This window comes from Anopheles bellator, chromosome 2, assembly GCF_943735745.2.
Source record: "Anopheles bellator chromosome 2, idAnoBellAS_SP24_06.2, whole genome shotgun sequence".
Lineage (NCBI taxonomy): Eukaryota > Metazoa > Arthropoda > Insecta > Diptera > Culicidae > Anopheles > Anopheles bellator.
In genome coordinates, this window is record NC_071286.1 from 78,913,929 (window position 1) to 78,937,365 (window position 23,437).

The following is a 23,437-nucleotide window of genomic DNA, read 5'->3' on the forward strand; positions in this document are numbered from 1 at the left end:
GGGTTCCCCGTGGACAAGAATCGTCAAATCACTGCCAATCCCCGTTTCAGGCGGCAAAGTGTGTAGGTTTTTATTTTATTTCTAATCTCCCTCTCAACTATGTTGCAACTCCTCCGGGGTCGAGGTGCAGCCCGGTCGCCACCTCGGGTGACGATGAACTCCCTTCTGGGGGCCTCGAAGTCTGTGCGGTCTAAAATTGGCTAATCACGAACAAAAGGCGTAATGCGATGTTGGTAAAACTGCACACTGCTCGAGTGAGGAAAGGGGTTCAGCTGGAAATTAAGAGCCAATAAAGAAGGGAAACTGAGCCACCCTCGAGAGGTCTGCAGCGTCAAGATTTTCCCTTTTCCATTGTGCGATCGATGAAGCCGATCTTAAAGCGATATCCGTGCTGCCCGCGCGAAGACATAACCTTTGCGATGTGCAATAAAGAACCACTCCGAGGCCCGTTTTTCTCGGTCGATCGGTTGGACGAAAAGAAAGCATTTTCTTCACAAAGAACACGATTTCCCGTTTCGGCTCGTACCATCCGGAACACAAAACACACGGGGGGGGCTCGTGAGCGCAATAAAGGAGTCCGATCCAGTCCATGGTGGGTGAAAGTGAAAGATTTTGTGAAGAAAATAAACCACCCCAAGATGGTGCTGGCGGACGAATGTGTGGCTCCTTAGCGACGCTCGACTGATCGTGACTGAATTGTTACAGTCCTTGGAGTCGCACCAGCATTGTGACCTCATCCGCAAACGCGATCCGTTACGAAGCTTCTGTAAAATCTGCGAGCACGCTTCTGCTTGTCGATCACTGATACGATCGTGGCTTGCTGGAAACTATGCCTCCGTTGGTGATCCAATTGAAGTTTAAGGTCCCAGAACGGGGTAGCCCCGTAACGTCTCTAGTCTTTCTGTGGTTTTGTTTTGGTGCGCTTCTCAGGGTCATTAAATTTGCCACTGCAAATACCAAGCCATCGTTGTAAAAAGAAACATAAACTGTCCTGAGGTCCATCGTCCCGCTCTCGGAACAGCGACATTGCACAACCTTCAAACGAGACACGACTCGCCCGTAGCAGCAGCAGCAGCAACAGGTCGGATGTTTTGAGTCGCGAGACTTATGTTGCTGGCCGCCAGTGCCTTAGGGCTCCGGTTCGGCGTTCGTAGTGATATTCGATATTGCAGCGATCGCTGGCAATCGATCGATCACCGGCACCCGCCGGCGAAGGTTCTGCGACGTGACGAAACGTAAGGAATCGGTTCTCCGCGCCTTCTTGTGAGCAACAAACTAATCGTTGTTGTTTCTTCGGGGCCTAGGTTGGCCAAAGATACGGACCTAGAACACGATTGGCGATTGCAACAACATTCCGTTCGAGACTTTCGATGCTCGCCGATGTTAAAAGGTCTCTCTGCACAGGATTCTCCGATCATAGCGCCGTTAGATCGGCGCTGATTGCAAATGCCACGGAAAGTAATTAGCTCTCGGGGAGAATTGTTGACTTACGGCGAGCGTTCGGTTTGTCTAACGTGCTCCGGTCGATCTGCTGCACGATTCAAAGGGGATTGTGCTTAGCGTTGATTTACGATTGGCTGCACTTGGAGTGTTGAAGCAATGGGGAAGTCCTTGAGGGTGCGTTCTTTATGCAGTGTCTTGTGTAGCTTTGAAGGCAGTCAACGGTTAGCGTTTATTTTTATGTTGTTTTCCTAGGTATCATCAATCCTTGTGGTCGTAAAGTAACAGTACTGTGGCTCCTTTTTTGAAACAGCATCTTTATTATGCTTACTCTATGTATCTTCTTACTTCAAGCTTGCTGGGAATAATTTTAAAACGGATAAATGAAACAAACATCGTACCCCAACGGATGCGTCATTCGATTGACTTACCGGCAGCCGCTTGAACCAACAAATCCGCGACCGTTCGCTTTTATGCACATCGCAATCGACACTCACGCGCATCTAAATAAAGCGCTTTTCCATCAATAAATCATGCAGGCACGAGGAACTGTTAGGCAAAATGTGCTTGTCGTTGCCAAGACAGGGCTAGAGGCTGGCAAAATTTCACTGCAAAACACTCGCCATGTTGGTAATAAATCTCACCACCACCTTTTTTGTGTGGCCCTTCCATTCTCAATGCTGCAATGAGTCGCCCAGTCTCAAGAGAGAAAGAAAGAGACAGACGCCAGAGTAGATTAATGTTCGATGACACTCAATTATGCGCAGGGTATGTAGTTATGTGCGATCCTCATGCCTCATGGGTCGGAGCCACCAGAGCGCGTGAACGCGTGAAGAAGGGACACTCGCGCCAGGGTGGCCATCGAAGATGAAGTTGTCTCATGCTCGTTTAAAGGCAGAGCATTCCGAACCGGCCCCCCTAACGTCCAAGGTGTTAATGGAACTTTCGAACGTTTGTCAATGCAAACGATCGCGACGTGGACAGGGCGTCATGAAGAGTGCGATCTTGTGTTAGGGAGTTAAACGATTCGAAAAGGGGTCCGAGGTGTGCCTTTGGCGTGCATCCCATTCATCATCGATCATGCTTCCAAGCGAAGCATTAGCCTTACAAATAGAGGTTTAGACATGACGATTTGTTGACGGCTTAGGTCGTGCTATTTTGGGTTTTTGCATTGACCCACTTGAGCGAACCCACCGAGTGGTGGATGCATTTTCCGGCCTGACTGTAGACAGGGGTACCATAAAACAAGATGATTCACACCCGACGATCGCTCGGAACGTGCTGCGCAGCAGGATCAAGTTTAAGCCTGTCAGAGACGGTAAAGGTATTCAGAAAGCGCCTTTACGACCCGTCACCAAGTATCCCACGGACATAAACGATGCGCCGTATGCTTTCTTCCGGTCGATCCATGTGTCGCTGCACTTTTTGTCCGTAGGAGGGCTTCCTTTCGACTTTTATTGTTTTTATCGCTGAGAGGTCTTGGCGAACGCCTGAAGAGTCTGGACTTGAGTGAGTGAGTTACGCACCGTGGTCCCCTTACCGAGAGCAGTCGAGATAAGAGACGCACCCCGCGCCGATAAAGCCAGGGCGTTGTTGAGTTGGGTGAAAATTATAGACGACGACCCTGGCCAATCATGCAAATGCCCAAAAGCAGCGATAAGATAAACAGTAGATGGTTCGGTGCGCTGTTGTGCATCGCGCTGGGCTTCCTTGAAAGTGAAGTGCGCTTACGAAGTGCGCGGACGGCACCATTCGGGTTTCTCTTTCATATTTCTCATTTGTTTTTTGGTTTGTCGGTTTCGGCTTCCAAAATCCGACCGACAACGTTTAGTTTAGTGCGCCAGCGTTAAGGTGTCGCCAGTCAGTCAGCGATCGAGTCCCGTGTGCCCGTGTTTCGAACATGTGCGGCGTGTTTTTGCTGCGTTTGATGTTGCGCCGAGACCTTGGCTCTGGTGGGTTGTAGTGTTCACGGAAATCTTCGTACGTGCCGTCGCGGACCGCGAGTGGTAAATTAATTCCACCCGGCAAAAACACCGAAAACCGGTTCACAGTGGCCAGTGTGTGTTGTCCGTGAAAATCTATAAATAAATCGAGCGTTGATTTTAGTTTTCCCGCCATTTTTCCCTCCCGCCGGTGGTGGGTGTTCTTGACGCAGTGAAGAATGTGCTTCCCGCATTAGGAAACGCTTGAAATCTGTTCGTCTCGTGTCGAAGAAAATGCTCTGGAAGCTGAGTGAAGCAGTGGCTGTGTGATCGTCGATCGCGCGTACGTGACACTAATTTATGTGCTGCTTATGCATCGCAGGACCACTTTTCAAATTGGATGTGCCAAAATGGTTCAACTTCAACTCCAAGACGAAAACGTTTGGCGTCGAGAAGACTTTTGTTATCATAACACCCCAGCGGACGCCAACGTGCCACCGTGGTGTTATGGAAATGAATCGTAAATGAAGTGAAAATGGATGGCACTTTGGTCGGTCCGCAGTTTTATTTATTTATCAACACTCCGGATCAGTTTCGAGGACTAAAGATCGCTGAGTTGTGTCTTGTGGCGTACCGATGGGAATTTTTTGTGTTCTATTTGTGGCAAAGGACAGTTAAGTCTGCGGATAGCATTATAAATGGAATGGAGCAGAGAACTGTTTCGATAAAAGAACAAACGACTACATGTGCGAGACCGCAGAACATTAGTTTCGAGAGATTCGAGTGACAGTTCCGTGATGAAAACGATCATCACAGGTTGAACATTTGATTCCTAGGAACCGTGTTTCACCATTGAACACCATTTTCATAGTCCCAACTTAACCTTTAAGTAGATAACCAGACTCAAAAATCGCCCAAAATTCTTCATTTGCGACGATGGTTGTTTCCCCGAGGACAAGTGTTTATGTTTCGAGTTCTTCAAACAACTCGCTTTGACGAGCAGCCGGTTCTTAAAATTCCTCATCGAATAGCCTTCGAACGGTGGCCTCGACGGTGGTGGAGTTTATTTTTCCGCGTTGAGTAATCGCGGGTGATTTTCTGGCCCGCCTCCTTACGGGGTCCGGGGTCGTTATGTGATACGAAACGAAGCGATAATTTCACGACCCGGAAAGCAATAAATCACCCCATCTCGACCGGGGGCCACAGAAAGGTGCTGGTGATGCTTTTTTTTCTTCAAATTTCATTGCGATTTTTCCGATCCATTCACGCGCCGGGCTCGGTGTGTTGGGGGGGAGGGTTGTGGACAGTAAATTTGATTTATGTTTCATTGATCATGATCCGGAGTGCTTCTCATAACCAAAGCGGCAGGGGCGGTTTCGTAAGGTGAAAATTGTTTTCCGTTGGCCGACCGGATCGCGCGGTCTGCGTAATGTCGCTGTTTCGTCAATTGGCAAAACATTAATCCGCATCCGAAAAAAGCGCGGCAAAAAAGGGAGAAGAGAGATTGAGAAGCGAACGGAGGGGTTGACGCTGTGGCCAATTTAATGCGACCAGTCGACCCGGTTTAGCTGGACCGGCTGCGAAACCTCTAAAAATCTCATTAAATCTGCAAATTCATCCGGCCGGCAATAGACGCCGGTGGAGAAACCGGCGACCTGATTGCGATTTTACTACGTGACGCGATGTTGTGGTCCAACAAGGGACTGTTTCTGCCCGGTGCTCTAGCCTCAATCCCATCGTCTCTCTCTCTCGGTTTAACCGATGCTAATTTACGACCACCGGGTCTTAATCTCACACCTGCCCTACCATTTCATCGGCCGCCGGCTGCAGGTTAGTGTGATCCGCTCCTTTTTGGGTGGTCCGGGTGTACCGTCTATGCAAATGTCGGCGCCGTGCGCATGCATGTTCCTCGGCTGGTGCTGGCGTTGTTGGCTTCATCCGAGTGGCCCGGGGGGCCCATAGCGTGAACCACACACAATTAGTGAATTTATTGGGGGAGAAATGCCAATGATTGAAGGCGGAACACGGCGCGATACTTTCACCGGAACGGCGACGCTAGATCTGGGTTTATGGGGAGGGCTTTAATGGGCGGCTGCCCTCGTTTGCCGCTGGGAAAGGGCTCCAATCCGAACGGCTGCCATTACGAGCCCACCGCGCACATTGTGGCAAAGGAATTAGCGAATCCGGTTGGGAGTTGCGCTTCAAACCCATCAATGCTCTCGTTTATGGTCCGCTGGAAGCCGGCGGCACTTTTCATAAGTCATGTGGCCTGTTTTGGTGTTACGCAACGCTGAGATCGCTTTTCCTCACTGTCATATGTTATGGTTGTTTGAAATGACACTTTTTTGGAACAATTTTATAATTTTCTTGCGGATTCACTCGCAACTTAAAGTATATTGTGGCCCACATCATCACGAAAAAAGGTTCTAAATGATTATTAGCTCATATTATGATTCCGGTAACTCATCAATATTGAAGAACTCTTCGATATTCCCCGTAATCTGATTGTTTGCAAACTTAGCGCTTCGGTTCGTTGGAACGGAGCAAACCGCATTCGATTGACGCATTTCTGCCTCGACTTGTTCAGGGTGCTTGTCGCCTTCCGAATCGGGCCAATAAACATTCCAAGTTCTCGATCTTATCACGCCTCAGCGGGCACGTAGTTTGGGAATCGATCGTCCGAAAGGCCTCTTGTAAATCGTTTAGCCTTGAATTAGCACACACCCATCTGGTCGTTCCTTTTGCTTCACCTAACCCATGCACCCTAACCTGGGTTTCCATCTAACCTCGAACATCGTCCCGCACCCGAAAAGCACGTCAAAATGATACCTTTTACAACCGGACCAAGAATGGAATCGGGCCGCCGTTAATATCGGACCGCTCAATGGATGCGGCTTTTTCAATCGCTCGATCAAGCCTCGCCTATCCACTTCACCCGGCCATAAACGGGGCCGGCACCACCGATCCGAGTATGTATTTTACATTCATCCGCGCTTTCAACAAGGTCATTACATGACAGCCTGTCCGCGGCCGGGTGGGATCGGAAGAAACGAAACCTGATTTGCATAATTTTACAATCTACATGGGAAAATCGCCCAGAAGATCATCCGGCCAGGGGGAGGGCGGCCACTGATCGAAGCACTGTTTGCCATTACATGTCTACGGTTCAATGGTGACAAGCCTCTCCCAGCGGGGCGGCGGCGGGTTCACGGAGAAGAAGTGTGCGCTGATGACAGCTGAAATGCTGCTCGGTTCGTGGACGCTAGCTAGCGTTTAGCGTGCCTAGCCTCTCTGGTGGCTCCACACGGAATCGATAATAATTTATTACAGGTTTTCTGAGCCACCATGCTCGTCGTTGCCAGCGATAAGCGGTAATGGAAAAACGGAGTCGCATTACTTTTCTCTCCCTCTGGCTGGCGGGCTGTGAAGCTAAAGTGTGGGCTTTGGTGCACTTTGGGCGATAACTTATCAGTGCCTCTGATCGGTCGATTAGAGTCGGGCGCTGGAGCACACTAATCATGCGTGCACCAAACGAACCAATACTGAACACTTCCCTTCTTGCGTCTACTTACAGGAAGTTTATCGTGAAATCAAATCCAACTCCCGGGCAGTAGCAGCTTGCATTCGTAGCTTCGAACGTGACCGAAAGACTGCATCCGGTAAGCTCGGCGCACCGGAAGCCGAGTCAGGAGCAGGAGGATCAGCGCTCGCAAGCAGCAACACCAGTGGCCATAATAGTAGTGTAGGACTAGTTAAGGAGAGCAACGGTGGTGGTGGTGTGAAGGGTCTAGAACGACGCTATCATTTGCTGTACTTGAAGGCGTTCGAGATACAGTGTCTGCTCGAAGGACTGCTCGACAGCAAGACTTCGGTAAGTAACGGGAGCGTGGATGATGCCCATCGAGAACCGCTCATTAACTCGCCGCCTTTTCTTGCAGAGCTCCGACAACAACGCTAGCCTGTCGGACACGGATGAGGAGCCGGCAAGCAAGCTAGCCCGTGTCAGCAGCTCAAGCACCAAATCCCAGAGTTCGCTTCACAACGAAACGCTGACCAATGTAAGTACAACTAACGGGGGACCACTGGCTCAGGGAGCTCTCTCACTAACGCACTCCAAAACGATTGTTTGTACACTTGCAGGAAGAATGGGTTAAAATAAAGAAGCTCTCCAACGCCGGGTTCGATGCCGATTCTGAGGGCAGCGACAGTGAAATTGTGCCGAAAATTATCCCCTTCACTGGTTCAGCGGTGACCAACGGGAACGCATACGGAAGTAGTAGCGGCAGTAGTACTAGCAAACAACAGCTGCCGCAGCAGCAGCAGCAGCAGCAAGATACGCCAGAGCAGACGGGCACCGGTCCCGTGGCAGGATCAACGTCAGGAGCACCGTCGGGTAACCCTAGAATGGAAGCAGACATTAGCAATCTATCGACAGCCACGATCACTTCGGACGCTACCACACTGACCTCCACCGCACAGGAAGCTTTGTTGAAGGAAAACATTCTCAACAACAATCACTGCGCCGCCGCTGGTGAGGACCAGGTTGATGGGTGTGACTTGGTGGACGGTGTGCTGGACACGGTGAACAACAATATCAGCGGCAGCGGCCGCAGTGCCAATGATGAGTCCCTACAAAGCGCCTCACCCATCATCGAACTCACACCGCAGCTGAAATCGTCCTCCCCGATCGGTTCGCACAAGAGTTCGCACGCGACCAAGGGAAAGCCGAAACGCTCGAAAGTGAGCGATTCGTCCAAGTTTAACCGCTCGAACCGGAAGTCGAAGAACTGTGCCATCTTCTACTTCAAGCACCTGGACACGGACTCGGAGCTGAACAAGGAATCGAGCGAACGGACCAAATCGGACGAGTCGTCTTCCGGTGGCTCGGCCTCATCGCCGTCCGCGTCCTCGTCCGAAGGGGACGACGAGTGGGTTTACAACAATGGTGGTGGCGCAGAAGGTGACCAGAATGGGAATGGCACGCTGAGCAAGAGTAAAGCTGGCGAAGAAGAGGAAGACGAAAAGGAGAACCAACCGGATGCAGCACGGCACGGCCGTAACGGCAAGCCGGAGGACGTATCACACCCCGAACAACCCACGATGACTGCCGGTGGCCGGGAGCTAAAGTCGAAGAAGTGCCTTGACTTTGGCCGGGAATCTGCCACGAAACGCGACGGAACGGTGCCGATTCGCAATGGACGGTCACTGATGATGACATCGATCGGCAGTTTTGGCAAGAGCTCGGAGGGCAAGAAGGCAGCTGGCAAGGTAGGTTTACCCGGGGGAAATTTCCGGTTTGTGGTGAAATATTTCCGTCTGCGTCTCGGTGAAATATTTCACAACCCTATCGTTAATGCTGTCGAAGCACCAAATGTTTGGAAGTTTCTGCTCTCCGCTGCTTTTTGCATGTCCTTTTCTGTTTTATTAGAGGTCAACGAACCTTTGCTCACTAGTTAATCTTTCTCTTTGTTCGCCATGCGCGATTGAAGTGTCATTTTAGCCGCTCCCGGATAGCGGGAGCGAATGATCCAGCAGGGATTTACAAAATTTATCACAATTTCACCATTGCTGCGCTACGTGACTCAAACGGCGTGCCGCAAACGGCATGCTGTGTTCCGTCGTGCACCGCTAAACCCATTAGCCCCTGCAAGAGGGCACGCTAATATGGGCGCCCCGTGAGGTTGCAAATGGTGGCCGATTATTTTTGTTGTTTCTCTCGCCTCCAATCAGGAAAGAGGAGGAAACGAAACGTGTATCGTTTAAATTTAGTCACACATCGCGCTCGATAATCGCACCCAGAGCTTGCGGTAGGGGTAGGGCTATCGATCTGGAGGCTATACGCGGTCGGAATCAGTCTGCGCCCAGATCGCGACATTGTGTGACAACAACAACCTGCAGCTTCGCGGGCGAAACCGCGAACCCAAAACCGCATATCGGCACACAGTGCTCGCTGCGCGTCGTGTGTTGGTGTTTCGCGTTTTTGTTTGTCGTCAACACTTATCTTATCGTTGCTATTTGCATTGCCTGGCGCACAGTTCCCCGTAGCGGCGGCGTTCGGATGCGTTCGTTTATTTCTCCTGCAAACCGCAACTGGTTGCAACGATAACTTTCTTCGCTATTCGATAAAACAGCTCCGATCGATCGGGTTCCACCCCGTCTGGGAGAGCGGTACACGAGGGACAGGCTCTAGTAGTGACTCTCTAATTGTAGCTTGCGTTGTGGTAGTTCGATTACGAGTTTGATTCGAATTTTGTTTCCATTTTTTGCCTGGCCTTGCTTGCGTCATTCGTTGACGTAGCACCCGCATCATCAACAGCAGCAGCAGCAGCAACCCTCGCAGTATGCGACCAGCTCGATTCAAAGGTTAGTGCTGCATGCCGAGACGCTGGTGCGTGACGAAATTTTGGCCAAAAGTGCGGCCGCCAAAGCTGCAGCCGCTGCCGCCGTCGCCGGGTGCACGCCGAAAACGGTGGTAAAAAACCCGCACTACTACAACCACCATCACCATCATCATCATCACAACTACACCACGAACAACAGCAACAGCAGTAACAATAGCAACACCAGCGCCAGCCATCAGCAGCATCAGCAGCCGCCGCCATCGCCGCCGCAGTCACAGGCACCGCAGCTGGCCGGAGCGTTACCACAGTCGTTAGTGCTGCTGTCGGGGACGGTTCCGGGTATGGGTCCTATTGCCCCGCGTGAGCTTCACACACGACGTACCGCGGCGCAAAACCATCATCATCACCACCATCACCATCATCACGGTCACGGTCGAAAGGCGGAGAAAGCGATGAGCAACCTGAAGATGAATCTGATCGAGGTAAGTGGCCGCGTGCATGCGTTACGTTGCGTCTTCTCTCTGCTGGCGAGGGGTGGCATTTGCGGGAGGGAATAGAATTATCATGTTTATCACCCCCCCGCTTCCGGTTATCGTCGATTGTGTTTGCTTTTCGTGAATAATTTAGTTTCGTTTCACTTTCGCAGGAATGGCTCGAGAAGCAACCGCTCGATGCACCGGTGTCGGCCCCTCTGCTACCCACGTCCGCTCCGACCACCGATTGCGAGGCGTCCGGCGAGTACACGGATTCGGACTCGATCGCACGCGACACGGACAGCTCGGAGGGGTTGGCCAATTCGGTGGCCACCTGTCTGCAGGGTGGCGAGGGTGCCACCCAAACATCGCAAGAGCTACTGAACGATGGCGCAACGTCGTATCCGTCGGAGAACTCGAACGAAGTGTCGAACGACGATGAAGGTGGCTCACGACCGCGACCAACCGGCGGTGGTAAAGTGACCAACAGTGGCCTGATGAGCACCTCGCTTCCGACGATGATGCGTAATGAGCCGGTGAATGGTGGTGCTGGTGGAGGCGCCACCGCCGTTACGACGGTCGTGAAACGCCGACCCCACAGGTCAGCGGCCGATCGACCGTGGTCGGTGTCGTGCATGTCGCAACTGAACGCCTCGTCCGTGGAGATCAATCAGTACGGGGACAGTGCGGGCGGTAGCGGTGGTGTTTGTGCTACCGACAGCGGTGGAAGTGGAGAGCTACCGAATCGTGCCGGTGGTGGCGGTGATCATGCAAACGCTGGCGGCGCTGGTGGTGGTGTCGGTGCTCAGTCAGGTCCAACGGGCGGCGGTCACCCGCTGAAGGAGCGCAACTTCTCCATCAGCGAATCCGCGCTGCACACCATGTCGAGAGGGGGTAGCGGCGGCTCGATGGGAGGTAGCCGCAGCGGCAGCATGAAACCGACCTCCAGTCAGCAAACTGTCGTCCGCAACTCCGAAAGCAAGGGTTCGCTGAAGAAGCGCAAGTTGCGGCCACGTCGTAAGGTGAGTCGAGCGAAGCCGCGTTCGCGTTGCTAATGCTTTATAGAGTTTGAGCCGAGCGTGAGCGTAAAAGTGAATTGTTACAAAATGTGACACGGAAGGGAATTGATACAATTGCGCTTTTAATTGTGCCGGTGGTTAATGACCCGGCAGCCGAGCCGTTTGACGTTTACTAGGAGGTGCGAGAGTGTTTCAACTTTTACTTCATAACTGCACAACACAAAGTTTAACAACAAATTTTATTGGAGACCGTCTTCAGTTACCAAACATAAGTGTCGGTGTGCCGCTACAGTGAGTAAATCAAATAGCTCCTTATTCGAGGACATCATGCTTAATCCCCGCAGTGGAGTTTGTGCAACCTTCTTTAGTCCTCCATTTTGTGGATGCATTTCGTAGTTGAGATAAATGGAAGGTGAGATTATTTAACCGAACCGTGGTGAATTACTGCAATTTACGGCCCGCCCAATTTGAATACCTCGAAAGCAATGCGCCATCGGAGGGTCATGTCTTCGTCATTCGCCCAAAAAGCCTATGAAGTCATCAAGAAAAAAATACAGTCTGTAGCGATGGGGGCGATGAGATGAGCTAAACAGCAAACAGAGATTGCTTCTGCCTCCAGTGCACTTGCACCTTTTTTCGTTCGTTTTGGTTGTTAGCACCCTCGGCACCTGGTAAACGTGACGATTCGCTGTGAAGCCGCGAAAGAGTCAGTTCTTGCTCGGCGTGCCGTGTTGGTGCATCGCAATAAGATAGGTGCTGCGGATTAGGTGATATCTGTTGGTCTGGTATTTTATCATTGCTCGCCGTTATGAAGCGGTGTTCATTTCTTGCTTTCAGTTAGGACGGTCCTCAGCGTTTTTCTGAAATACTAATTTTGTGTCTTTGCGTTTTAGAATCGTATCGATGAGTCCGGTTCGGATGAGTCTCAGCCACCGGCGCACAGCCCTTCGACGTTACATCTTCTGCAGCAATCGCTGCTACTGCACTGTCAACAGTACAACGCCCTAACCGGCCAAGGTGGTGGCCAGCAGCCGCTGCGCGAGATTCAGCTCTCCGGCACCGACGGTAGCAACAGTAGCCTGGCCGGGCTCGGTAACCGACGGTTGCTCAAATCGCTATCCTTCTCCGGTCGGCTGCGCCTCTCGGACGATCTGCTCACCCTGTCGTCGCTTTCCGGTTCCTCGTCACGCAAATCGTCCTCGGTTCGGCCATCCGGTGGTGCTGGTACCGAGCGACGGTCGACGAAGAAATCGCAGGACAGCGAGGAAGAGTTCGGTGGCTGCCCGATGGCGAAGCCCGAGTTTCGCATCGGTTCGCTAACGCGAACCCGGTGCGGAAGCCTCAATCTAGGATCATTAGCGGCGCTCGCTAATTATAATCTAGATGGTGTGGAGAAGGGCCCGGAAACCGACCTGAACGGTACCGGCACCGGTACGGAGGAGATGAGCAGCTTCTCGGAGCAGGCGTGGGACAACTACCAGGAGAAGTACATGTCCGAGCCGTACTCGGAGGACCGGGACACGGACGCCGCCCGGCGGTTGCTCGACTTTGGCGACGATTACCGCAACTTTATCGACTCACAGTCGGACTGCGCGTCATCGTCGCTGTCGGCGGCGAACATGGACTCGCTGTCACCGCCACGGTTCCGCAACAAGGCGGAATCGTTGAACAAATCGGACACGAACACCAATTCGCTGAACCGCCGGAAGCGGCTCGATGAGTACCGGATGGACGATCGTTACGGTAGGTACCAAGCTTATCCTTTTATGAATAACAATTTCGAATTTCTAATTATCCCTTTGCCGTGTGTCATGTAGGCAACAACATGAACTCGTGGTCAAGCAAATCGGGCAGTCCACCACATTCAACGGTCAACGGGGGCGCTCGGAAGCATGGGGCCCTGTCATTCCTGGACTCAACGCCGCTGGCAACGATGCTGGAGACCAGTGCCGGGGCAAGTGCAGTTGGGGCGGGCAGCAGCGCCGGTGGCGGTAGTGGCCGGCGTCGTTCACTGCGGTCGGTCGACAAGCATAACGCGGCCTTCGTGCGCTCGGTTTCACACGAAACGAGCAGCAGCTCGAACAACGAGTTCGACGAGGACATGGAGGCCGAAGTGAAGAAGCTGCTGATCCAGAGTAAGCTCCGCTTCGCCAACACCGAAGCGCTCAAGGCCAAGTGCCACCTGCTGAAGCCGGACGACTACGTAAGAATGTTGCTTCTCTATTACTGTGATCTTTGCTTCCGCTACGCATGCGGCCATTGCTGCTGGCTCAGCGGTGTGCTGTTTGTGCTCGTTTGTATTCTGCTGCAGCTGTGTTATGGTAAAACATGAGAGCGTGGTTTTTGGGGGTTCGGTTTCTGTAGACTCGGGGATGGGTACGCCAAGCATGCCAAGGCTTCTAAAAGGGATGGCCGAGGGGAACAAAGGGGACATCACTTGTTACGACTGATACACGCGGGGCGATTAAGAATGGGGAAAATTTTTTGTTAACAATCGATTCCAAGAATCATTTGAATATAGTCAATCAGCATAACATAAATCATGTTTTGTATATATGTGTGTATAGTATTACGGAAACTATCCAATAACCACGGAGCGAAGATAAACTCTGCTCGTCGGTCTAATCCTCGTACCAGAAAACTGTTTTAGGAATAGCTTTAGGATGCCGGGACCGTCGACGCCTTTCCCTTTCTTTAGCGTGTGCGTAGCGATTTGCAGTGTGCGCGGGTGTGAATGTGAATGTGTGCTTGATCTAAAGATGTTCCAACCGGTGGTCCAAACCTACAGCCCATAGTAAGTTTTAAAGATAGATTTCCATTTTTGCTATTAAACAACAAGCAAAGCAAAGCTTCACTTAATTTGGCTGAATGGTTGTTCTGCTGGCAAACAAATTAGGGGCTCACACCGCGATCCATCATTATGCAGCACCAAACGCCGTCTGACTTTGTGCTTTAAGCGTATGTAATAACCCTAGCGTTTACCGGCGATCATTCATCACTGTAGGGAAGGGTATACTGGTTGACGATCATCATCCCCTAGCTTAGTGTTAACCCCAGCCAACGATGTAATAATTTCGTCCGGTACAATACAATAACCCCAAAACAGTGAGGCATCAATATACTAACACAAACGTACTGTTCGTTTCCGATAGAGCAAGGGCAATCGTGCTAAGGGACTTCTAAATCATTTTCATTATCTCATGAATTTACCATAACCTTCATGCGCCATCCTTAATCAACACTTCCATCGCCGAAACCAATTTCTCGCGATTGACCTTTCCTACTGTCGCTTTCCCTTTTGTAGAGTGAAATTATCAGCACGTGCCGAGAAAACGTCCGCTGTCTGGAGTCGGTGCTACGCTGCCAACCGGGAACGGTGCTGACCGCCGCCAAGTGCCAAGATTTACGAGGTAAGCGGGTGCATCGCAAGAAGCGATGCAGTAGCCCTTCGTCTCACGAGCACGAGCCGGAGGATGTCGAAGAGTGTGATGACGAAGGTAGTACGACGGGCTGTAGCGATAGTGACACTAGCACGTTAGATAGGTCGGAGGACAACGCAGGACAAGCAAAAGACTCTAGGATGGCAGGAGCAAGAAGACGGACCGCTAGGGCACAGCAATACACTGACGACGAAAAGGATCAAGCCGATAATGACGACGGCGGTCACGACGGTGGTAGCAAGGAACGGGAAGAGAACGGGAAGTTGCAAACGGTGGAGTGCAAAGAATTACGGAAGCGCTGCCGCCGGAAGCTGGTGGTGGTACAGGAGGAGTGCCGCTGCGCTCGGATAACCCGCTTCATAGCGTGGCTGATCGATTTCTTGCTCGACATGGGCAACATGGTGCGCAACTTTACGCTGTACCGCTTCTTCGTGAGCGTGCTGAGCGGATTCTACCGGATGGTGGGTTTTTTCGCCGGCGATCGTCCGGCCCGTAGTGCCCAAATTCAGGCCCCCGGTGCGTCAACCGGCACGATCGCGAAGCGGGGGCTCGTTAGTGAAGCGAACGATCTTCTCAAGCGGCTGACAGTCGGCATCATTTAGTTGTCGAGCCGCGTAGGCAGCCTCCGGTCGGAAGGGCTTCTTGGTGTTCACCACACTCTTTCACTGCCCGCCCTTCCTTGCTATCGCCCCCGATCGCCTTCATGCCTTCGTACGTCACGCGAAAGTTCGATCGGTACGCGCCGATCGATCTTTTCGGGTGGCGTCGGGAAACTTGGCTTTTGATTTTTCGACTAACGGAAATTTGGATACAGGCCACACAGAAAGCTTCTTTTAGTCCGCGGGTGTGTTCCGAAACTGTTCGTTGTGTTTCATTATTATTTTTATTACTTTGTCAAGCACAAAAATCTGCAACAAAATTAAATGAACTCTATGTGTTGTGTGTTGTTGAACGTTTGGTCGAATAAAGAGAGCATCACGCGGTTTCGCAGCATTAAAACACAGCATAAAACGCATCGGTTGCACCATTTTTTCTGTTTTCATCACCCGCCTTCTCACTTTGTCCATATGGGTTTCTGTTGGGGTAACTTGTAAGAACCGTACGCTCTTCCCGTTCGTTTTGCTATCCGTGTGTCCGTCGATGGTGCCGTCTTAGTATTGATGTAGGAGTTTATATGTGTGTGTTTTGTATACATTTTATTTCTTTTCTATCAGCTGTTTCGCATGCTTTCTTATCACCACGCTTCTGACACCCAGCATCACTATCATTGACCCATGGTGTTGGCCTCAGTTTCGTTTCGAGAGAAAGTAGACTTTTGACAAATTAGTATCAACTTTCTAATACTTAAAGTACTCTTTATTATATATTTTATTGGTCTAGTAGTTGGTTTTTAGAAGCAGTAGTTTAGCAGAAGATCGAAACATCCAACAATCAGACTTAATGATCAAACAGATCGCCAAGGTCACGTATGGTAGTTGTAGATCAGAATGATAGACTAACGAACCTGTAGAACGAAACATGAAACATTTCCCGACGGTAAGTAGCTTCTAGGGAACCGACAGAATCAAGGACCAACGGACGGCGTAAAGTTCGTTCAAAAACCGCCAACCGACCGACGTCCGACCTACGCACGAACGACTCCATCAAGAACCGTGAAAGAAATTCGCTCGTCATTCATCCAACGAAAGTCTCAAAATCATAATCCGCTTCGCTTCGCTTCTAAACCCCTCGTCCTGCCATCGTCATCGTCGGTTGACCTCATAAACTGTCGCGTCCTTGAGCAGCCCCCTGGATGTCCTTCGCCAGCATCCTTGACCGTGACAGATGCCCGTGTCCTTGCTCCGTGTAGGCCGATGACCTAGATTGCTGTGGTCCACGCACAATCGCACTCGCACTTCGGTGATGGGTCACCTTCAGAGCACACGCTCCGGGCTCACCGCGATGAGCAATGTAGGTCATGAGACCCTAATTTTTGGGCGGGTCAAGGCCACGGCGAAAGCCAACGAACCGAACGCGCCCGTAGCTGCCCCCCAGCAGCAGCGCTATTTTGTCCTCCACCTGTTACAGTAAATCGAACGGCATCGAAATAACCCGCTCTTTGCGGCGGTGTGTATTGCATAAACAGTTTACGGTTTGACAGTGAGCGTCACGTAGCGCTCGAATACGATGGTCGGTAGTGCGCATGCCCCCTACGGCCACACCGAATTGCAAATCAAACGTCATTCGTTTAATAGAATTGGTTCGCCTCACTGGAAGCTGCCGCCATCCGATACTCCGCGGGTTTTTCTTTTTTGGGGAGATTTCACAGTAGAAGCTACGGTTCGAGAGCAGCACGTCTGCGATAAGTGACTCGGCCTGCGGCATCTGGCAAAGTGCTTTAAACTGCGTCGTTGTTTGCCGCCGCCCTAATCTTGTGGAAGACAGTGCTTGAAGCGCACCGTTTGATTGGTGAATTAATTCCGATTAGTAGTGGCTCTGAAACTCTAGCCCTCGCCTTTGAAGGTGCTCCGGAACGACTTCCCGTCAGTGGTGGGGGCTTCTGGCTTCTGTAAGATGATAATGCCACACGCCACCGCCACTCCGCGGTAATGTTTAACTGGCTGGCGCCCCGGTCGGTGGGTTTGGTGATCAGTGAGAGGGAGAGTGGCCATCCGAAAACAACACACATCACGGTCGCACCCGAGTGCGTCGTCGTCGTCGGTTAACTAACACAAACACCGCAGCACAGGGCGGTGTGCGGTTTGTCTAGTCGAGCGCCGAGGTTTCGCTTAGTAAACCCAGGCGAGTAGTCGACCAGGAAGGTCGCTGATCCGGGGGTCGCTTTTCGATTACCGTAACTACAGAGCGAGACAGAGAGAGAGAGTGGGACAGTGATCGTGGGTCAATCGGGAAGCCGCTCGGATTACCACCTATCGTTAGTCGTTGTGCGAGGAAATGAGCAATCTGTGTGGTTTGTTGTTATGACGATCGTGATCGATGGCGGGACTGTAGCGCTCCACTGTGAAGTTAGTTGTACCGATTCTCTGTACCCTGGGGTGACCGGCAGCCAGACTATGGTCAAGTGCCAGCCGGTGCACGTCGCCGTGCAGACCGACAAACTTTACGGTACCGATTCTATTGCGCCATCGGCCCCCATTGGAAAAGACAAAACAATTCTGCCGCATCTCTAATTCCCGATCGGTGTGTGCTCTTCCAGATACGATCGTCTGCTGGGAGGGATTGCTGAGCTGGAGCGAGCGGCGGGTCATCACCAGCCAGTTCCTGGCCGACGTGCAGCTGCTAAAGGATGTGATCGGAGCGCTCGGCAGCAAAACGTTCAACATCTGCTCGGAGTCGCACATTCAGCTGGCGATCGATGGATTGAAGGTAAGGACGGTGAGAGAATCGAGTGCGATGAAAGTATTTAGGCACACAGCGTGCGAGTGAACTAATCGACGAAACGAATCGATCGGCACGAACACACCGCCACTCGGCAAAGCGAACCGCTTCGTGTGTTAATTACTGTTGCCGTAATTATTAAATACCGAATTTTAAACTCCGCGTGTACTAAGTGCCATTACGTGGCAACCGTCAAGCTGCATTAACCGAACGCTGGCACACGGAGTGACTCCACGTGGAACGGCACGTGCAACATCGTGGAGCGTTTGGGGTTTCGTTTCGAAACCCCGTCCCATTGTACACGATCGTTACCGGTGCGTGTCGGAGATGATCACCGCGGCAGATAAGATTGACCGGAGATACTGTTTTCTTGATAACACCGGGTAACGACTTGTGCAGACTCGTTCGTCATCACGCATCGTAAACTGCGAGAAAAGTAGAAGATACGAGTCTCTGGGTGTTGAGTCTTCGTTCGCTTTATCGTCTTCAAAGTGGAACGAATCATCGCTCCGGTGTCCAAAGCACAATGACGCAATGAAGCCCAGCGTAAATGTAAACTCATAAATGGGATGACCTCCACGAAGTGGCCCTTCCGACCCGTGTGACATAATTGAAGTGTGAAAATTAGAGCCCACCAAACTAAGGTTTTTCTAATTCATTTTTTCTCCCTCTTCTCCAGAATGAACACAAAGTGCTGCAAAACCAGCGCCCGAAGATGCTGACCCTGAACGCGACCGTCCACAATTGGGTCTCGAACCAGGAGCTGCAGCGAAAGGAACTGCTCGATCCGACGGTCGGCGAGCGGTTGGAGCTGCTGGAACGCGACAAGAACTTTGTCCGCTGTATCGGTGGCCAGTGTGGTGCGTGCTACGATTGCCTGAACGATATCCGCCAGGATACGGCCGTCAACCGGGAGCTCAAGGATAGCATCACGGCCCTGTACGGCGCCTGGGACGAGGCAGAAGTGCGGTAAGCCCGATGGTCCGGAGTGCACCACGCTTCTTTCGCTGAGCTATGCTCTAATGCTCATCTTCGTTATTCTTCCGTTTTAGAATAAGGAACCGCATCGAAAATCTGACCACCTCAATGATGACCTGGAAGCAGCTTGAGGACGGTTTGATCGATTTTCGTGACACTCTGGACCGGGATCGCGGTAAGCTTCAAGGAATTGAAGGTGCCCTCCAGAGTGGCAGCGGTCCGAGCGAGGAGATTGTGAACAGCGTGAAGGAAGTGGTGAAAGCGCTCTCGGAGAAGGTGGATCCGCTTTTTCATGAGCCACAGCAACCGAACGGAGCCGACGAACCGGGGCAACCGTTGGAAGAAGAAGCTGGGAACGTCGAAAACGGAGAGATGCTGGCGGGGGTACTGCCGGCAGCTGTTAAGCTCTCGTCCAATGGTTCTCTGTCTGATAGTGGCATTTCCGATGGCGGTGGCATATCTGATGGGAGCCTTTCGGAGCGCGAACGACGCCTAAGTGCCCTGAAGCGGTTGGTGAAACAGCTCGAGGTGTCGCTCGCTCCCGGCAGTGAGGCCATGCAGACGATAACCAAGCGGCTCGAGATGGCCGAACACGATCTGCGTTCGCTGCAGAGTACCTGCCGGAAGATTATCATGAGTGAAAAGAATCATCAGGATCAGCAGCAGCAGCAGCAACAACAGAACGGCCGATCGGCCGCTGTAGCCTCTGGCAAGGATGTGGCCGATGGAAATAACAATAACAATAGTGCATCAGTAAAGAACAAAAACAGGAAATCACCATCACGGTAGGTTGATCGACACTTTGAAGAGCTAATTTAAAGCAAAAGGTGCCGTTTATAATGTGCTATGTTTCGACTTTTTAGTAAAAAGAATCGCAACAACGCATCGCAGGGAAATTCTTCCGCCGAAGCAACCGAGAACGAGGACGACGAGCAGGCGCTCCAGCAGCTGCAGCAGGAGCAGGAAGCCCAGGAGGAACTGCAGAGGCAACATTTGCTCGCGATGCAACAATCCACAACCCAGTTGGGCATTGTGCAGACGACGAAAATGAAGCTGTCGCAGAACCGCTGGGTCTGGCGCATCACCAAGATTGCGGTTCCGGTCCAGCTGGCCCTGGTACTGGTCATGTGTGCCGCCTGCTTCTTCGAGCCGCACTGCTGCGATGCGCTCAACACGTACTCGATGAGCTTCACGCCCCAGTTGCGATACCTGAAGGGGCCACCACCGATCTAGGAAGTGGGAGAGATAGTGGAAGAGGTTGACCACCGTGTACCACCATCGAAGGGCATTCGCGTGCGGCCACTGCTGGTCGGACGCGAGTGCTTGTGGTTCATTTTAACCCATTTTTTTTGGATAGATTTTTATATCCTGGAGATATATAATGGTTAGATAGTCGATACAACGTAAAGTAGTATCAACTCGCCACATACGTCGTTGTTAAGAAAACTTAATCTATATCATATTGTCTTCTCCTGCCTTCCCTTTCCTTCTGCAATGTTGTTCCTACGTTCATTATCTCGTCAGTTGCCAGATCTAGTTCTACGTACGTCGTAACGCTTGCAATATTCTTTATCTACTAATTCGCGCCTTGCGGAGCGGTTCTAACAGATCTTTAATATGTATTTTTTAATGTTTAAATTTACACCGAGTAGAAGCGCTCATCGATCGCGATCGAATCGTTTGATGAGTTGTTATGTAGGTGTAAGTTGCAGGCGAATCAAAAGATGCAATTTTTTCTGGCTATCTGGCTACTATCTATTTTCTACTTTATTACTACCATTCAGTTTAATAGATCTACCACCTTCAAAAGATTTGGCTTCTTGAAGTGTTTATATTATCAAAATTACAAGAAAACTAGTTAACATTCTAACAAACTCCTAACATCATCGACTAAGCGTAAGCGTTTACAGTGCCTTTAACCATTCATACACATGCAGCAGTCGCGGGTGATGACATTCGAACAAACGCTGCACAACTTAATACACCATTTTCTCGCAAAGTGCCGCAATAGCTAAGAAGTAACGTATAAATATGTAACGGGCCCAAAAGAAAAGAAATCGAAGATACTGCCAACATTGAGGATCGCTCCGCGTCGCTCGAAGTATTTGCCCTTCGTTAGTATTCCACGAAAAGTCCCTTTGGTTCCGCGCTCGAATGTGCATAACTAAAATCTGGTTAGTTTTTGGTTGGATTTGGTTGTACAGCATCGTGTGTAAAAAGTGGCTTACGTCTAACACTTCCATTTTGCCCAGATAACAGAGCATAGCTGTTCTTGGAATAATTATTGTAAAATTGTAACAAAACCTTCCAGTTTCGTTCGTTCCATTTGCCGCTGGCAGTCACTTTTATTCTACACCTGCCGTTGGCCCATTCCTTCATGCACACTTCTTAACCGGGCAGCCCGATCCAATCGGACCATGATCGTAATCGTAAGGAGATACTGCCGGCGCGCTACTTCCGCCATTCGGCACACTTCCGCTCGCGGAGTCTACTATGTTTGCCTCCCGGGGCGCAACCGAAGCGTGCGCCACTGTGCGCAAGCAATGACCACAAAACAAACAACTTACCGCAAATGAATAATTGTATTTTTATTCTCTACTTAGACGACAACGGTGAACGCCGTAGACGCAATAAGAGAAACGCCTAGAGATAAGTGCAAAAACGGAGGAGCGGAAAATGGAAAAGAATAAATATTTTTTATCTTTCTTTTTTCACAGTACAACCGTGTGTTTGTTTTGTTTCTGTGTTCTTTGGCGATGAAAGAAAATTGCATCCGAAATAATTGAACGGTAAGGAAGAAAACCGAGTCCTCTATCGAGTGCCGAATGGCTTCAGCTGATAGGACATTTGTTTCGCTTCATTTGATCGGGTTCGTTCACTTTCGCTCCAAACACAGATAATAAACGTCCACGCATACCACAAAACTGCTTAATTGTGTATGTATTCAAAGAGAAAGAAATCGCTTCTTCCGAGAATCGCCGAATTCCCCTCGTACGGTTCGAAATTTTTCTCCCCTCAAACGCGGTGACAAAATCGGACCAAAGATACCAGGGCAGCATGTGATCGTTGGAGGTCATTTTGGGTTCTCCGGTTCTCGGAACGCAAAATTTCTCCGACGCGCTCGGGACCGAAAACGAGCTTTTGGAACAGGGTCGCATGAGACTGTCGCAGGTAGCCGAATGGGCTCGTATCACACGTTCCATGTGTCCTTCTCTCCCGCTGTACTCTACGCTATCATTCGGGTGGCACCGGTTGCTTCCGTCGCTCCACCGGCTGTCGGATCGGATCGGTAGGCAAATTGGACGATAGGAGGAGTCACCCGATAATTGGCAGCACTTGATTGATCGATTGCGGTCAAAGTATGGCGACACCATTGAGGGGACAAGAATTGCTTTTGTTCCTCTCCCTCGCCACTGACGAAGCGAAAATGGCGAAGGCTGCATCCGTGTGTTGGGAAGATATTTCAAGTGGCTTTATTTCCGATACAAATAAATGTGTAACTTGACCAACTCAACGCACGCAAGCAAAGACAAGCCTCGCAATGTTTGAGTAAAGCATCAAAACAATCCGTCATCCACGGCGTTCCTTTAGCACATTGCAACCTCCAGCTCGTTCTGAAGCGTCATGCTCGTCATTGGCACGACCTAGCCACCACCAGAACCGTCGGAAACATCCGTGCACGGCCATATCGCACCGGTGTGGCCTTCGCCGACTTCGTGGTTGCAATTACGCCGGACCACGGTCCTTAGGAAGTGTGTTCCAACTTCAGTACAATTTGATGGAATCCCCGTGAGAACTGTTATTCAATTAAACATATCTAATTTTTCAAATCAATCGTATTTTGGAACTGCTTCCTAGTAACGCTTTCCGAAGCATGGATAAAGTGTCCGCTTCGGAAATTTGGATTTTTTTTCAGTTTACACCAAATTCCTTCATCTACCGGATGTTCGGAATAATTAGCGGCAGCCAATTTCAAACATTGTTGCCCTCGAATCAGCCTCTTATCTAACACGGTTCTTCTTCCTTTGCCGCCTCGGTGAGCTTTGATTTCATTAATGAACCCACCCGCTTCTGGGTTGCGATCAAGCTAATGATCGGCAACGGTGTGATGCGTATTTCTACGAACTGGCCCCCGCTCGGTGGTTTGGTTTTAAAAGCATTGGTACAGGATAACTTTACGCATCAATTGACCGGTGTACAACATACGGAAACAATGTGAAGCACCTGGGGCCAGGCGTTGCTTCGGGACCCGGGAAATTATTGTAGTCTCCGCCGCGAATACCGCCGGTTCATGACGTTAGCTGAACCGCACCACGCGCAGCGTTCAACGTTGATCGTTATCGTCAACGAGAGATCCGTATTCGTTTGCTTATGTTCTCCCATTTCGGCCCCCTATCTATGATGTACGATCTCCCTGTAATTGACGCTTAGCCGATGGATAATTGG

The 23,437-nt window shown here is 50.8% G+C and overlaps 1 protein-coding gene across 1 annotated transcript in view; it reads left to right on the plus strand.

Annotated features, from left to right (window-relative positions):
* LOC131208130 (klarsicht protein) overlaps positions 1-21,699 on the plus strand; it is a 105,361-nt gene extending 83,662 nt beyond the window's left edge. Inside the window, exons 4-15 of the mRNA XM_058200780.1 lie at positions 6,937-7,233; positions 7,301-7,420; positions 7,503-8,630; positions 9,688-10,185; positions 10,350-11,198; positions 12,089-12,938; positions 13,013-13,398; positions 14,500-14,605; positions 17,832-18,001; positions 18,693-18,982; positions 19,066-19,776; positions 19,855-21,699. Coding sequence (XP_058056763.1) covers positions 6,937-7,233; positions 7,301-7,420; positions 7,503-8,630; positions 9,688-10,185; positions 10,350-11,198; positions 12,089-12,938; positions 13,013-13,398; positions 14,500-14,605; positions 17,832-18,001; positions 18,693-18,982; positions 19,066-19,776; positions 19,855-20,224 — 5,775 coding nt within the window. The 3' untranslated portion in view covers positions 20,225-21,699. The remainder of the gene's footprint in view (positions 1-6,936; positions 7,234-7,300; positions 7,421-7,502; positions 8,631-9,687; positions 10,186-10,349; positions 11,199-12,088; positions 12,939-13,012; positions 13,399-14,499; positions 14,606-17,831; positions 18,002-18,692; positions 18,983-19,065; positions 19,777-19,854) is intronic.
* The last annotated feature ends 1,738 nt before the right edge of the window (positions 21,700-23,437 follow it).